Raw genomic sequence first — 18,058 nt, 5'->3', positions numbered from 1 at the left:
GCCCCGCTGGGCCGGGCCGGGGCCACTGCCCCTTTCCCCCTTTCTCAGCACCACGGCACGGACCCTGGGTCGCTGGGGGGGACTGTCCCAGAGCCGCAGGCAGCTAAAACCAGCCATGGACTGCTCACAGCTAAACCCATCCAGCGCAGCTTCTGGGGACAGGCGGGTCCCTCTCCTCTCCATGCGGAGCCGGCGGAGCCAGCGGGAGCCGGCAGAGCCTCCTGTCTGCAGCCAGCACACTTCGTGCCGAACTGAAGAGGACACCGTGCAGCCAGCAGCACAGAGGGAGCGAGGCTTTCCCCACCGTCAAGCCCGAACAAGAACACCCTTCAACATGGCGGTTTCAGAGTCAGAGAAAGAGAAGTGAGTCACGTGGGACGGAGCTGGAAATGGCGACGGGAGAGAAGAGGGCGGTGCCGCAATTCTGGCGCGCAGCTTAAAAGAAACCTTCTTGCATGCCGTGGTAAGAAACCGTAATACCACAAACTGTTTGTCTCTTTAATCCATTTGAAGAACATGGGGGGATGGAGTATCCTCGTGTGCCTATGAAGTTTGTGAAGAGTGCCTATGCCAGGCTATATAGAAGTAGTGAGAGGCTGTTAGAGACTTGTGGCTAAGAAAAGCCTCTGTGTGCAGGCCAAAATAACTTATCCTTAAAAAGATGAATAACCCCATGTGATGGCCCATGTTTTGTAGTATGAAAGAACTGTGAAATTCTTCATGGGAGAGATGTTCTACACACAGCAGACTGTTTGTTTCCGGGCGGGTGTGCTGTTGGTGGCAGTTTGAGAACCACGTGCAACTGAAGGAAAACCTTTTCTTCCTTAAGCATAAGAGAAAGACTTTTCAAGAACTGCAACACTGACTAACATCCCATGTTCTGTTTATCCCTTGTGTGAGCTGGATAAAAGGAGAGAAGTGCTGGAAAGGGGGGGGGGGGGGGGGGAATTTACTTTAATTTTGTTTTGTTGTTTTCTCTTTACTTTTAATTCTGTTAGTAATAAAGCTCTTTCATTGTACTGCAACTGTTTAAGGTTTGTGCCTGCTTTGCTTTTCTCCTAATTCTTATCTCACAGAAGGAAAATAAGTAAATAATGGATATTTTGAATCAAAACCACTACATTTAATTGGTGTTTCCGCCCGGTTTCGAACTCAACCCGCTACACCATCTTCGAATGTTTGTTTTCTTCACATACCTGAAGTGCCCCTTTCCTGAAATTTCCAGAAGGAGCTATTATATACATGGCTGGATTGGTGGATTTTACTTAAATTTAATCAGTAAATAAAATCTAAATGAGAAAAAAAAATTGACTAAATATATATCCTACTTTGGTAAGTGAAAAGTAGTTCAGGATCTGATTATGTTAACTCTACTGACAATTGTGCAGCATCTGAAATACACGATACTACTTCCAAAAAAAGATAACACTCAAGGTGAATCAAGGTGACCTTTATGAAGAACAAGACATCTACAGTACAGGGGAGCATGAGCCTTCCCACTCCTGTTAAACCACTAGGGATTGCCACTGTCATCCAGAATACCTGGAGCAGCTAATAAGTTAACAGAGTGTATGATTGAATCTTCTGCTCTATTTTAAAAGAGATAGGCAAGCACCTAAAATAATTTCCTCACCCACATGGTAATTACTTCTAAGGTCCCACACTTACATCTTGTGTGAGGTCGTTAACACCTCTGCAGGACATCACTGGGTGTAACAGCTGGTCCATTCGGATGGCATTAAAGGATCAGGGCATGGAAAATTGCTCTCCAGCATGGTTTTTTTCATGATTGGCTTCTCTGTCTTTCCCTGAAGCAGTAACAGGACAGATAAATGGCACATAGAGCTTTTGTTTTCTCTAGTAACGCCAGCTCAAGGAAAAGGCCACTGTTTGCTAGCCACAGCACCTATGACAGCCCTGACACAGAACCATAACAACAGAATGCCAGCCAGAAAGCCTGGAAAATGTGCACACTGAGTATGGTGTGTCTTTGAAAGAGCATTTACTATTTATTTGTTCCTCAGTCAGGAGGGATGCACATCCTTTTTCTGCTTGCTAGGAGACTGCAAAGCCAGACCTAAGAGCTATCCCTGGGCACAAATTTTAATCTAGATACCAGGGATACAGCTCAGGATGATTACCATGAATTTGAATTCACAAAAGCTCTCTTCTCTCCTCACCTGTTACTTGAAGAGCTTGCTAAGCCACAGAGAGAGTACACGCAGGGGAGTCTGCAGCCACGGTCCCAGACCCTACAAGTGATTCCATGTGGGCAGGTGCCCACTCCTTGCCTTGCAGAAGTGATCCTTCACCAGTCCCCTGTGCACCTTTGTCTCAAACAAAATAACCCTTTCCAGTCTGTCCACAGACCTTCCCCGTGCAAAGAGCAGAACAAAGATTATTTGCAGGAGCTCTGTGCTTTTAGAATTTAAGGGCACAGAAGAATGTTGGATAATTTATTCTGATCTTCTCTGTATTGCAAGAATTTCACCTTTGTAACTTGATCTACAACTGATGTTTTTCTTTTGACTGAAGTAGAGTCTGTTTAGCTGAATGCTAAATAAAAGGGCACTGAGCTTTTAACTGAAAATGTCTAGAAGTACAAAATTCACTAATTCTCTTCCTAGTCTGTCCCAGTAATTAATCACCTTGGTATTAAATACTGGCATATAGTTTCCCATATGAATTTATAAGGATTTAATTTTTATCCCCCTGCTTAATTTAAAGGTCTTTTAGATGATACAGTTCTCCTCCCTTCATAAAAAAACCACTTATGCACCTAATCCACTCACCTTCCTTCCAATAATCTAAATCAACTGAAACGTTCAAATGTCTTATTGTATGGCATTTTCTACAAGTGCCTAAGATTTACAGGATTTTAACCGTCTCCCAATTTTTCAAAACACGGTTAAAAATATGAATGTGAGAACCGGCTGCAATATTCTAGTGTCAGTCTCACCAATGCTGCACACAGGCACAAAAAATCTTCCAGCTTCTAATTAATACTCCCCAGCTTAGCTATTCGAGGATGGCATTAACCCTTCTGACTTTATGCTGCAATAGGAATCAATGGTTGCTTGTACCCTAAATGTTATATAGAGCCTTGTTTTGGGAACCAGAGTCCCTGCTTTTACAAGTGCAAGCCTGCATTCATCTTTCTTGCACAATTTTGCATTTGACTATGAAAATGTGCTCCGTCTAATGGTTCCAGCTTACCAAGAAATTCACGCTTCTCTCATATGCTTGCTCTAGCCTCATTACTATCCTGTGCCACCCAAAAAACATTATTAGCCTATTATTATGAGTCCCTATTTATGTTCAGACCATTAGTAAAAACATAAGGTTTCTAAACTCTCATAATTCTAAAAGCAATTGTTCAGCTCTCATTTAAACCTAGGAAAAATTAAACACTAAATACATCTCAGTTTTCAACAGTAAAATATCCCTTGTGCTTAGAATTCAGGATACTGGAGCCCTGACAGTTAATTACAGTAAAGGCATGTGTTTTGGAAATGATATTTAAAAAAAAATTATTAGGACAACACAGTGTTAACTAGTCCCCAGTACTACTATCCTCAAATTTTAAATCAGAAAAAGCCCTTAAAATAAAGATCTGATAATAAACCATATCTCAGTCAACATACCAAATGTTTTATCTTTTTTCCTGGCTGCTCCTAAATGAGTCTGATTCCAAATCAAACTACTCAGCTGAGATGTAACCTGAGCAGACCTCACAAGCAAAGGGTGGGTTTAACTGTACGCAGGGTGCTCAGTCAGACACAGGGGTCTTTCTGGAGTGGCTGGATCCATTTCCCATCAGCGTGCATTTTACTTTCAAGGTGACGTAACAGTAAATGCCTCCGGTCTGTGGATGATCACCCTCTTTTCTGCTCGTGGCAGTGGGGCACAAACCATCCAGCCCCTGGGTGACAGCACATGGGAAGAGCTGCTTCCAGGAGAGCTCAGCCTTCAGCTCAGAGGCAGCACTTCATGGGGTGAAGTACTGTCTTAGTAGCTGAAATTCACAACCACATTTAATGACCACGGGGCTGGGAAATAAGCCCAAACACTTAGTGTCAGGCTTGGACTTGGGTAAAACTACAGAGGGCATGAATTCTTCAAAACATCCCTAACCCCTTAGATTGCATTTCATCATGTATGTGAAGAAAATGTGAATGTCCTCCTCTACCATTTTTCAGATGAGCTCTCACTCACATACAATTAATCCTAGGAAAGTGAACTGCTTGCACAAAAAAGGAACTAAACCCTTAGGAAATTGATGAACTAAAGAATAAACAAAATATCTGTAATACTTGATTTTCAAGGGCATGAATCATCCACAGCTTACGCTTGAGAATATTAAGCAGGTCTGAAAATTGGGACAATTGCTCTGTTTCTGCTGTTAAGTTGCTGCCTCAGCTTCCCTGGCCTTTACATCACCCTATAGCATCAAAATACTTTAGATGTGGTTTTTACATTGGTGCACTGAGAATTCATTCAAATTGTTGAAGTACCTTTAGGGAAAATTGATCTGTTAGCTCTAAACCTAACCTCAAAACATTAAGGCACAAGAAAGGCTGGTTTTTATCCCCAGAGTAGCTAGTTTCTCATCTGGTTAGACATGTCAGAAAACAACTCTGTTGGGTAAGGCTATCTGCTGGTGTGAACTGGCTAAGCTGGGCTGGCAGGGCAGAATTTGGCCCAATCTTCCCTCAGTTTTAAGTGACAATATGTGCTCTACCCAGCCAGTCCTCCACATTATATATACTGAACACAATACCTGCATATCTGCTGGAGTGATTTTGCCTGTCACCTTCCCTGAGGAGACAACAATACAAAACACACTTTACCCCAAGAAAAGCTACACTTACTCGATCTTCTTCTTCTCTGACATCTGGCATGGTGCTGATGCAGAGGCTGACAGCAGTGATGGCAACAAAAGAGACTGAAATACAAGCAAAGATCTTTCCTGGGATCCCTGAGTGGGGGTTCTCCACCATATCCCTGAGCTTCCGCATGCACAAACTCAGTCGGCTGTTGTCCTGGAAGGCACATTGCGTAGCTTCGTTAAATACCATCTCCCTTTCAAACAGCCTGGCCTCAGCTGCCTCTTCCTCTTTCTGTCGCAACCTCTTTTTGCAGCACCACTCCAGGTGGTCCTCTTCTATCCCCCAGTACACAAGCTCCTCCTGGAATGAAAGAGCACACATCTCCCTGAGAAGCCTCAGCTTCCCAGCTGTCAGGAATGTCATAATCGTTCTGAAGGCACTAGGATTACGGTCAAAAAAAAACTCATTGCAGCTAACGTCATAATCATCGCAGATGTCCATGATTTCATCATAATTGTTGCAAGATTTTAGCTTCCCAAGCCTGGTCAAGGGGCAGTTCTCCAAGGTGGTCCAAGGAACTTTGTACTTAATACCACCCACATTGATGATCACAAACCTGGACCGGTCATCCAAGCGAGCCAGGCAGCACAAGTCTTCTCCAGGATGCAGAAGTTTGGCCTTTTTGTAGAAGAATCCTTTCTTGGTTTGCACTTCGCACAGGTTTTCCAAGTTGTTGAAGGAGCAGGAGCTGAACTCAGGATCTGCATTCCCAGTGAGCAATGCCATTTCGTGGTACATCTGTTGAGTCCATAGGGAGGTTGAGGCTACTCAAACAAAAGCATCTGGAGCTTGACCATAAAGTCTATCTGTAAAACAGAATTTTAAAGTTACAAGAAAAGTAGGGCACTCTTAAATGATAATAATCCTATCCTCTCACTCCCAAGAAACTCTTCTCTATGGCATTACTTTTTGCCCCATTATTTTAGGACTATCTTTGCTTGATAGTTGCTTGGGGAAAGAACTTATGCTACAATCAGGTCAGCAGCCATGCTGTTACTTCTGGAGGGTTTAGTAACTGATTGAATGGAAACAAAACCAGTGTATTACCATTTTCAGAAATTTCTAGAGGTTCAAGCTATATCCTGGACATCAACGCATACTAGAAGAGAAATCTAGTCACTTGGATAAATGGCAATGTACGGTTTAGCAACTTAATAAAAAAACTTAATAGTGAATATTTTCTTGATTATTTTGGCCCCTCTACATTATGTTCCTATTACAAAAAGCCTATAGGATGAGGATAAAATGGACACTTACAGTACAGTCAGAAATGTGATGGCAGAAATGTGGGTAATTCCCAACCTGAATTCACCAAGCCTAGGTAGCAATGGCAATGAATATGTGGGAGCTGAGGGCATGCTGAGTCTGAGCTGAAACCAGAGCTTGCCTGGGACCCTGGAACTGCTAGAAACTCTGCTGTGGGCTTGGCTGCAGTTGTGGACAGGGTTCCAAGCAGCCTGTCAGCAGCTCTGAAACAGGACACCAACCTCAGAATGAAGCCGAGCTGGAAGTGACCTGGTTGCTGCTCTTACTTCTGGATAGCGCAGAACCCAACTGGTCACATTTAGAAGGAATTATGTATAATTCCAGGATTTAATTTGTGCCTCCTGCTTATCCCTCCTTTAACACACCACAATCCACACTGCTACCTTACCATCTCTAAAGCTCATCGCATGCATGATTCAAAGCGGTCTCTCCAAAGCAATACTGGGATGTCTTGAAATGCTACCATGTAATCACCCAAAACTTCCCAAATTGCTCAAATATGAAGTAGGAAACAAGAAGTCAGTCTAAGATGACTGGGTCTCCACACAAAGACCTGAGCTGGGAATGGATGCAGTGATGGGGAACAATTTTAAGCAGAGGATGGAGAAACTGAGAAAGAGCTGACTAGTTGTTGGGGTTCTAGGAGCTCTCCTGGGTTTTTTTTCTGTTAAAGGAATTTTCCCCATACATGTTGCTAGGGGACAAACTGCTGGATACTTCAGAAAAACAAAGACCTACCCACTGCGGGTGGGGTGCATCTGGCTACTCTTGTTTCACCTGGGTGTGTGGACAGTCAGTCCCCGGTGTTTGGACTGAGAGGGAGGCTGCTTCCTTCGGCTGCTTTTCCTTCTGCCAGAGAAATCCTGGGACCCCAAGCCCGCCTTCCCTGCCCTGCTGGGAGCCGGGCTGTGGCTGCCCTGCCCCTGCTGTTGCTTCGAGCCTTCATTACGTTGTAGCCGTGCTTGCCCTGTCTGCCCAGACCTCCAGGGGGTTCCCACCACAGCTCTGCAGTTTGGATACATCTCGTCTGCCACCCAGGATTTGTGCTCATCCCTGCCACTCCAGCCTGCTGTTCCAGCCTGCTGTTCCTGAGGATCCGGCCGGACACCAGGATCGGCTGTCCAGGGGTTTGTGAAGCCTTTGTTCCATCCCTCCCTGGGATCCCAGGCCACCGGTGCCGCGTGCTCCCCGAGCTCGCTCCGGAGCGCCCCCTGCAGCCGCGGGGGAACCATCGCACCTGCCCTGCTCACCGGAAGCCGCCAGCGCCCCTGCCGGCTGTGACTGGAACTGCACCTGAGGGGAAAGGGCCTGACAGCCGAGAAGGCTGGGACTGGGTTTGTGATTGTTTGCTGTTACTGCCAGAGTTATTGTTGTTTGTTTGACTGGTTCTATATATAATAGTAAAGAACTGGTATTCCTATTTCCCACATCTTTGCCTAAAAGCCCCTTGATTTCAAAATTATAATAACTCGGAAGGAAGGGGGTTGCATCTGCCATTCCAAGGGAGGGTCCTGCTTTCCTTAGCAGACACCTGTCTTTCAAACCAAGACACTAGTGAAGGATAAACTGACATTTTCGATGACAGAATGGTAATCATGAGGCAGTAACTCCATAAGTTATAAGCAATATTCTCCATTCCCTCTGAATTTCATGCCTCAACCGGGAGAGAACAACAAACAAATGGGTGCTAGGAAAAACTGGAGAGGACACATTCAAACACATTCCCAGAGGAGCATCTTCCTTTATCGTTAATCAGCTCACTAACTCTTAGCTCATTAGACTTGGTTAAAATGACCTCTGACAGAGAGTGGTAAATACTTTTAGTCACAGCCTTGAATCATCCTCTAAACACTCTCACCAACCACTCGCAAACAACACTGCAGTAACAGTGGTACTTTTGCTTCAACATTTCTGTGAGGATCCAGTCCCTGAATTTCAGAACAACACTTATATTAGATATTTGTAAAATGCCAGAGAATGGTTGGTTTATATGCAAAAAGCTACAGTCACCTAAAGATACTTTTCAGCATTGTGAAGATTTCAGAAGAGCTAACGATGCCAAAATCTCTCCAATTTCACTTTGGGGAAGAGAAATAATTGTTTAAACATTCGTTTCTACAGGGCAACATGAGCAACAGAGAAAAGCTCCTTCATGTGGCTAAGGGCCAGTAAAGGGCAACAAGCACTCTGAGGAATGGGTGCTTTTACAGCACAGGCTCGAGTGCAGCTGGGATTGCAAATACCATTACTGTCACAGCGAGAGCGCACTGTCAGCACAGCATATGCTTTAAGGATTTGGTCTCTTGTTGCTTTCTCTTGGTAAGATAAAATATTCACTGCCACTACTGAGGGCTCTGCGCTTTTGTTTTCATGCCTCACTTGTTCCAGAAGTCAACATACTAAAAGGAGTTTACATTGTTTTGACATCAAGGCCAGGATTTGTTTTTCTCCTCTCCCCCGTGTAGCAGGTTGTTGCATAAAGGGGCCAGATACATTTCACAGAACTGTTTTGAATCTAATCTTACATGCACTTCTTCCTCCTTCAAAGCAGCAGCTAGCTCAATGTGAAAATCTAGCATATTGTTTGCTACAAAATCTCTGAATTACAGAGAGTTAATATTTTATTTTGTGGCTATAAAATATTGTTGCTTAAATGTAAGGAAGCAGCTTTTCCTTTTCCTTTTTTTCCCCTTTTTTTGTAATCATCAGTGGATAAATAGAAAGTGAGAGAGAAGTAGCTATAGAAGTAGAAAATAATATTGCTTCTGGTTTAACAGGTTGATTTTGGACACTGCTGGTAGCACCAGATGCTGGAGTTTAGTAACTAAAGTGAATTTTCTGACATCACACTTCAACATCCCAGAATCCCTAACAGCTGGCAACATTTGTTTTGGAAATCTCATATTTAATCTCAGATGAAAACATAAGCATGTGAAGATAGTTGTATTTATTATTCTCCTCGGCACTTCCACCTTGTGAGCTGGCTGCCCAAGACCGGGCTCAGATGTCAGTGGAACAGCTTGTGGTGCCACTTTAACTGTCCTACAGAAAAACAAAATACTAGGGGCTCCCAATTTGGCATCTATCCTGAGAAGTAAAACAAGCCTGGAAGGTCTGCTTCTGATCTTATGTGCATGGAATGTATCATGACTTTCACTAAATATTAAAGGGTATTTCAAAATTATGTGTGTCTTAAAATACTCTCTGCATGCCAGGGTTATCTAATGTATGCACATGCCTGCAGTAAAGCATCCCATTGAAGATTAACATTAAAAGCCAATACTTCCAGAAATGAAACTACATTATCATCCAGTTGGCATTTTTACTATTTAATCTGACACATGGGTACATGAAAGACTATTAAAACACAGTCTGGAATGAGCTGCCCATCACAGGGATGAAGGAGAGAATTTGACTCTATATTTGTTGTCCATAATTTCGAAGTGCTGTGGGAGAAATGCTATATGAATATTTCAGTTTGAGGACCATATACAGGGTGGGTCATACACAGTGTGGATTCTGGGTTTTTCTTAAGTATTGTCAAAATTTTTATTCACTAAGAAGTACTTTCTTTGGCCACCTATGTATGCACATGTATATATCTACACACATGCACACACACAAGTTCGGCCACATTCTGTCAATAGCAGACAGCTGAGATCTTCAAAATACAGGTATTTCTCATCAAAGATTTTAAAGATTCAATAAATGTCAGAAGCACACAACTGCTTCATAGTCTTCTTTTTGATGAATTATTTCCTCAGTGGAGAGAGGGCTATTTCCCTGCTTACTGCCTTTTCACTTTGCCTGCTTCCAGAACTGCTCTTCACACAAATATTTCTCATTATCCCATTCTGTCAGTATTGCTGCATCTAAGTCATATCTGATTTTGCACGTGGCCCCCCTGGTCTCAAGTTGCCTTGGGTAAGAATGAAAAATGAAGCAAAATCATCTCTACCAACAGGCTGACTAGCCTGGTGAGGAGAGCTTGAAAACAGTGATGAAAGGGAAGTAGTGGTGGAGCAGAGACTGCTGGGTGCCTTGGCCAGGAGAGACCTCCTGAGGAAGGGTGGCCACAGAAATCGTGTGCACATAAATGAGGGTACAGGAAAGTGCCATGGGCAGAGCGCTCACACCTCTTCTGAGAAACCAGCCTGACCAGGTGGCTCTGAAGGGCACACGCTAAAGCAGGCAGCCGGGGGAGAACAGGGAGAATTCTTTGTGCAGTTGCACAGAAGAAAACTCTTACTCTGAGGGTGGTCAAACATTGACACAATGCTAAAAGAGGTGGTGGAGTCTATCTTTGGGGATATTCAAAACCCATCTGGACACAGTCCAAAGTAACCTGTTCTAGCTGATGCCACTTGGAGCAGTGGGAGATAAATCAGATGAACTCTGGAGGTCTCTTTCTACTTCAACTATTCCGTGATTTCGGGAACAGTCTCTTTTTAACGCTGCTGTAAATGAATTAATTAATTAAATTAATTAATTAAATTAATTCCATGTAAATTACAAAGTATTGAAGGTTTACATTTATGCTACAGTAGCAAGAGGAAGCCATGAGACCTTTTAGTAATTAATGTTTTAAGATTTCCTTTGTGAAATGAAATTTTGACAGAGAACAGGTAATTGTGTCATAATTTAAAGCCACCAGCATGAAACATATATTAGGGTGACCACAAGATGTTTTCTCTCAATTGCAATGAGAGTTGAGTCAGTGAATCTGTTCTGCAGTGCTCAGCCCTTTCTAGTCAGAGATGTGCTGAAACCTGACACTGCTGCCTGGAATCAAAGCAGTTCCCACTTCTTACTGTGATGTGATTTATAAATCACAGCACACACAATCACTTTAGTACTAAACCTTACACATGCACACATTTGGTGATACTACAGCTAACACTGTGGACCAAGAGGATTAGGAAATTCAGTTTACTCTTGTACTTATTACAGTCCAGTAGAACTTGGACTCCCAATAATGAATCCCTGCCAGTCACTGTGGAAACATGGAGAGGAGAGCACCTGCCCATGAGGCTTACAAAATGCAAAACAGATGGGGTGCGAGAAATACACACATTTAAAAACAAAACAAAACAAACCCCAACAAAACAAAACTGAAAAGGAGACTGGGAGGATGCAGTAAAACAGATGCAGCTTAGCCTAGAAGGCAGACTCCATGGGATTTGGGGAATTAGCTTCTGAGTTTGTCCACACTGAACATGATTATGGCTCCCTACATACTCATTATCCCAGAATCGTAGAATCATTTATGTTGGAAAAGACCCTTAGGGGATCACTGAGTCCAGCCGTTACCCTGACACTGCCAAGTCCACCACTAAACCATGTCCCAAAGCACCACATCTACAGTCTTTTAAATACCTCCAGGAATGGTGACTTGTACACTTCCTTGGGCAGCCTATTCCAATGCCTGACCACCTTATCAGTGAACAAATGCTTCCTAAAATCCAATCTAAACCCCCCCGGCACAACTTCAGGCTGTTTCCTCCTGTCCTGTCTCTTGGTACTTGGAAGAAGAGACTGAACTGCACTTCACTACACCCTCCTTTCAGGGGAACTACAACTTGGACACAGTCGAATTTTTACATATTTCAGTATTTATTATCAGTAAACTTTGGTACCCCTCACCTCCTAAGCCCCTGCTTAGGGAAGGCTATAGCCAAAGAAGTTGAAAAGGTACTAGAATTTTGAACAGCTCTTCATTTTGTCTGTTTCTTCATCAGAGTAACAGGAAGCAGTGACACCACCTTACACATCTAGCTGAGATGTCCCCATCTAACAGGTTTCTTGTATAGATATGGAGCACAATAGCCAAGATAGTCTTCTCCAGAGAGCATTTTATGGGTCTTAAGGAGGACGCTGAATTAGGCAGTCCAAGAGGCCCAGGAGACTCATGCTGCAACGAAGGCTGCAAAATTCAGCATGTGAAGCTGGACATTGTTGCATTCTCTGAGCATACATTTTCCTTAATATTTTCATTAATTCAGTGGAGGAAAAAAGTAATAATTTTCTTCTCTGAATATCCCTCATCACATTTATGCCACACTACATAATTAGCTGAAACAATTCAATTTGTTAAATGAAAAAATTAACTTGACTCAACATTAATTATTCTGACATGCGTCTCCATTAGACAGATTATGAGTTACCTTGTGTCACTGCACTTGCCAGAGTTCTATAGTGAAAGTATGGACATTGTGACATCTTTAAGAAATCGGAGATTTGGTTCAACTACCTACGTGAAGGTATGGGATCCTTACCTGTATCTTCATAGCTAAACCCAATCTTATTCTGCACTTCCACAAGCTTTCAGTGTCCATTTATCTTTGTACCCTAAATAGAATTGAACCATTATTTCTATAAAGCTATTTGCACATTTCAGTGGCACAGCAGACAAAGGCAGACATGCTAGGTAAAATACAGGCAGAGGAAGCACCACTTGTTTTTGCATTCTACCCAGAATTACAGAATTCTGTTCAGGCTAGCAAGCTTCAAAATTTCACAAAGGTCCTAAAACATGTATTTCACTTAAACAGAGCTACCAATAAAAAACAAGCAGAGACTGCAAGGATTAGGCAGAAAAGTTTTTTCCCACAGAATACTTATAGTATTTTACTTAAAACAAAGCATCATGTTCAAACCATGCTTTATTTGTTTAGGAGAATTAACCCTTGGCTGGTTACAAGAAAAACAGATTTGTAAAATGTGCTTTCATCCTCAGTTCATATTTCCTGAACAACTGAACAGACTGCAGATAAGTACCAAGTGGGTGATGTGCTAAAGGGAAGAGACTTCAGAGCTGAGCTGTACCTCCCAGGCTCTGGGAAGCTTAGACTGGACATGGAGATTTGTTTGATCCAGTTCCTGTTAACTGCAACCTTGGATTAAGTATACGGTGTCAAGAGCCTAAAATTAAAATGTGTTCTGTCTGCACTTGCTTGGTCAGTGATTGAGCCCTGTGAACAGGGTACCCTTGACCCTTACTGGCAGCCACTAGATGGTGAAGTTTTTATTCTTCCATGAATCACACACAAGTTTATTTTAGGAGCCTTACTGATTAATCCTGTTAGTATTCTGTTTAATCAGCCAGTCAGACAAGGTACTATGAGTTAGTTGCCAATCTGAAGTATTTCTTTCCCTGTTCTTAGATTGGTGTATTTCAGAATAAAAATCATCAAAATCCAGTTTTTAAAGTATCTGCTCCAGTCATGATTACACACCCACAGCTGGCCTAAGATACAATGTGAATGGCACTATCAAATGCAAAAGTGACAGACTGTGTAGTATTTTAAAACACCATTGTTTATCCCTCTCACCCAGGAAATTAAACAGATTGTCTCATTTCTGTTGCCAAAATTCTGGAAACATGAAAAACCAAACAAGTTTTGGTGTCTTTGAAAATCACAGAATTATCAGTCAAGTGTTCCAGTCAGTCTGCAGATCACTGTGGAGGAAAAAGCAGATTTTGACATGAGCTCTGGTCCTCTCCTAACAGCGATCTTTTCTCTCTGATCCATTCTACTGGTTTTTGCAATTCTATACTTAGCAGCTTCCCACCCACATGATTAATATGCTTGATTTAGTACAGAGTATAGCAACTAGATTTCTGACTAGAAATAAGAAGGTTTGACTGTGTGATGCCACTCTTGGCCCAGTTTCACATTCAGAAGTTCATAAGATTTGCTGGGGCACTTTTCCTAATAACTGTACCTGTCCTTGTGTCTCTTTCAGGGCCATTCATAGGTTTGTATGAATGGTTGTTAGATACATAGGACTGAATGGGAAAGGATGAGAGGAAATAGCCTCAAATTGCACCAGGAGAAGTTTAGATTGAGTATTTGGAAAAATGTCTTCAGTGGAAGACTTATCAAGCATTGGAACAGGCTGCTGAGGGAAATGGTTGAATCAAGATCCCTGGAGACCTTGAAGACACGGCACCTAGGGACATGGTGTAGTGGTGAACTTGGCAGTGCTGGGTTAACAGTTGGACTCAGTGATCCTAAAGGTCTTTTCCAACCTAAATGATTCTATGAATAAATGCTCTTATTAACTGCTCACAGATTTTAGATGCAGATCTAGCCTTTTTAATTTCCACATGAAATCCTTTGCAGAAAGGATAAATTGTATACAGATGCATCTTGCTTCTCTTGTTAGCTTGAATTAGCAAACACTGGATTTTATGTGTTTTCATTGTTTTTTTGCAGATGATGTTCTTGTTCTCATGTGTTTCATAAGTGAATTGTGCATTGACCTCAAAGTATTCCCATCTCTACTTAAACACACTTCTGCCTCTGAATTTAACATGATTTTAGTTAATTATTAACATCATTTCATAGAATACCTTTTAAATTTAGACTCATTAAGATTATATATTTAATCCATGGTTGGAGTTAAGAGGAACTGGATCAAACAAAACTCCACGTGCAATAGGATTGTCTCAGACTCTGGTTAAAGGATAGCTCCTGGTCTAAAGTCTGTCTACTTTAGCTCATTACTCTCTTTGTGCACATCTGGTGTTCCCAGAGCTTCTTCTGCCTTGTTTGTCCCAATATTCCTATCCACACTCACAGTGACACACATGTTTTGCACAAGATTAATACGGCTGTGGTTCCAGACCCCTTGGAGGAGGTGACTCCTAAACAGAGGGGGGTTCTTAACTCTATGGCATGATGCCCACACTGAGCACTGGGAACACTGACACAGTGCTAATAACTGCTGCTTAGTGTAGCAAGCCTTACTTGTCCTACCTGCTGTGGACAGAATTCAGGAATCCTGTCCTCCAGACATGTTTTTAAATAAGGTATTCCAGATCTTGCCCAGTACACAACTTGCATTTCCACAAGGAACAACCATCACTGCCTGGAGCGGGAAGCTCCCAGAGCCCTTCACTTCTATTCTGCAACAGTCTGTACCCAGGAACATCTACATTTTGCAGCTTTCAGTTCTGGTGAACTCAAAATACTGCAGCAGCTTGAAGTAAATTAAAAATTAAAATTTGTGCTAAATTAAATAGAAAAAATTAATACTATGACTAACAAAAAACTTCTCATGTATTTATATCAATTTAACACAAAATTCTGTTTTGAAATATCAATTTCATTACATTTCTGTCCTGAATTCCTCCTAAACAAATGTGGTAGCAACATCAAGTTTCCCAACAAAAACTGACAGGACAAAGCCACAGCAACTGTGTAGAAGCACTGATTCTTTTGGTTCCTGGAAAGGTGGGAGACAGTTTATATTTCTTCCCCTCAAACAGATAGAGGCCTTTTGAAGTTCAGGTTTATGCATTTCCACATTCTAACCCTGTTACTGACGAGGCCAAAAATGACCTGAAATAGTCTAAAGCATCTCTGTAATTTCTCTCACCAGCAACCCACTTCCCCCTCCACTAAATTGCCATTGCTGTATTCAGTAGAGAAACACTTAACTTCACTAAACACACTCACTCACTTACAGGATCATCTGATAATGTTATCAGTTTTAATGTTTCATAATGAATCAAAATTATTAGAAAACTTTGCGCTTTCTCTAATGCAATTATTTCAATCAGCTGACAGAGTGAGCATGTTAGCATTTTTAAGCCCTTATTCTCTATAAAATTTCAATGGACTTATCTACGCAATGCAGTGAGAAGGAATGGATTCCACTGTGAAGATGATGGCTTTAAAATCAGGTAAAATATGACTGATTCAGTTATGAGCAATATCTTCAACAATCATATTGAACCCTTCATAAATCACCTCTCCTTTCAAAAACACTGGAACAGATACAAGAGGGAGGCTGACAGGCTAATTATTCATGTATGCAATAGATAAAAACATTTCACTGATATCTTGCTGGAGAACCCTGGTAGATCAGATATCATGAAGCCACACTCTGATGTAATATTTCCAGAGAACTGCTATACTGACAGAAGTGTGAGAAGCTCAATTCTAAGACCCCCCAGTCTGGAGGTTTTTGACCCAATAGGTTTGTATGTACTGCTGAATAAGGTGAGCTCTTGGGGCAGTGAAAGCGGACAATAACATCATCACTATGACAACAATCCAGACCTTTAAAGGATGCTCAGGGTGGCTATTTATTCACTAACTGTTTTTGCAGTTGGGCTAGCTATCTAAGAGAAAGCTCTCTTCTGTTCAGAGTTCCTTCAGTTTATGCCAGATTGCTCACCACCATTCTACTTGCAACACCACCAAATACACAGAAACATTGGGATAAAATACCACTATGGAATTCATTCTACAGCATCACCACCACCGACAGGATTTTGTTTCTGAGCAGTTATTTTCATGCAGCAAAAGGACATGTTATTACTCATAAGGCATACATTATTCTGCAAGTGAGACAAACAACAAACACTGCCAGATCCCAGTATCTCTGGCACACTCCAAAGCTGCTGGTTTCCTCCCCTGTGTTGTCATGCTTTAGATCTTATTACCATCACAAAGATGATGAGGAATTTCCAAGTTACTTTAGTTCATTGCCAGCTGGCCTTCCCCTTCCATGAGGAAGGCTCCATGAGCTGCACAGTCTGCAGTGCTCACATTAAAAACTCAGTTAGGCGGCAATTAACCCAAGGGCTTTGTTCAGGAGGCATTTAACACTTCACTCCAGGCCTCACTCATGGTCGCCTCATTGGTTTTAACTACTCCCTGCAGGTTCCTACTGCAGCGCTCTGTGAGAGAAGCTAATTTGTGGGGTGCTATGCGGACACACAAATAGGCTTTCACAAACATCAGCAAAATCAATATAACCACGCAGACCAGTTACCCCACTCTGGGTTACACCAGAGATTTGTGCGGAACTGTCACTCCGAGTGCTTGCCCTGATGGCTTTGCTCAGAGCTAGGCCTACAAAGGGCAACAGGCCCTGGCAATTCCATTACCAATGGAAAACAGGAAGGTGACCAAGATGGTGAACGGCTAGCAGGATCGAGGAAGTTGCTTCTTCCTTCCACCTTTACCTGACTGGCCAGTTCATTGTGCAGCTAAGAGGATATCCATGACTATTTCACTTTGAGCAATGGAAAGCTGCTCTTGCTTTCTTGTGTTGCCAGAAGATCTGACATGCTCTCAAAGAAGTTGGAGACTGGCAAGCGTAGGAATAATTTTGCACCTCTTTTTCTTTCCAACTATGCTCCCTGACTGCCAAAGGAGGCTCCCTGGAAGGTGCTCTACAGATGAATAAGCTGGTCTAACTCATCAGGTGGTGTTTGCTAGGGCACTGCAGTAGTGGCATAGTTAGGGAAAAAAGGCTGGATGTTCAGCTAAACGAGAAAGACCACAGAATGGAGAAGTTCCATAGGTACTGACAAAAAGCTGGGCTCCAGCTCTATTCCAAGCCTGTACTTTGGTAAATGTAAGGTGTTCCAGTTTGGGCAAATTTAGAAATATATCCTCTGAGAGAAGGCACAACCACCCCTCCCCCACCAGGTTTGGGAAAAAATAAATTTTCCTCGAAGGAAAGTGAAGAAGATAAAACTATTTATTTAACAAACACATGGGAAGGAAAACAATGTTAGATGGTAAAATCTTTCGCGGTAGAGGAAAAAACCTGGGAAAGTGTTCGAGTCCTCCCTTTGGTCTCCTCGGAGCTGGGGCTTGGGCCGGGGCCAGGCCCTCTGTGCCCGGTGGAAAGTCCTCCCGATGTGCTCTGATGTTACAGCAATCAGGCAGTCCAGTAGAAAAGGGGAAAAATCCGGAATTCCAGAGAAGGAAATCCAAAGTCCAACTCTCAGTCTCTCTCCAGAGAACAAGAAGAAAAAACTGGCCAAAAACTGACTGGAAAAAAAACAAGCCGGGTGCTTCCTCCCTCCCCTGCCCCAGCTAGGGAAAAAAAAAAAACCTGCTATCTTTTTGTAACCTTGAACGAGCTGCAAACTGCTT

At 42.5% G+C, this 18,058-nt stretch overlaps 1 protein-coding gene across 4 annotated transcripts in view; it reads right to left on the bottom strand.

The window, feature by feature from the left end:
* Window positions 1-18,058, bottom strand: part of KCNG2 (potassium voltage-gated channel modifier subfamily G member 2) — a 64,276-nt gene that overhangs the window by 21,114 nt on the left and 25,104 nt on the right. For all 4 annotated transcript variants that reach the window (XM_032101902.1, XM_032101893.1, XM_032101884.1 and 1 more), the window contains exon 2: window positions 4,872-5,695. In XM_032101902.1, the coding sequence (XP_031957793.1) occupies window positions 4,872-5,627 (756 nt within the window). In that variant the 5' untranslated portion in view covers window positions 5,628-5,695. The remainder of the gene's footprint in view (window positions 1-4,871; window positions 5,696-18,058) is intronic.

Source organism: Corvus moneduloides, chromosome 1 (assembly GCF_009650955.1).
Source record: "Corvus moneduloides isolate bCorMon1 chromosome 1, bCorMon1.pri, whole genome shotgun sequence".
Taxonomy (NCBI): domain Eukaryota; kingdom Metazoa; phylum Chordata; class Aves; order Passeriformes; family Corvidae; genus Corvus; species Corvus moneduloides.
The sequence above is the reverse complement of the archived record's forward strand: the minus strand, read 5'-3'. Positions and strand labels throughout refer to the sequence as shown.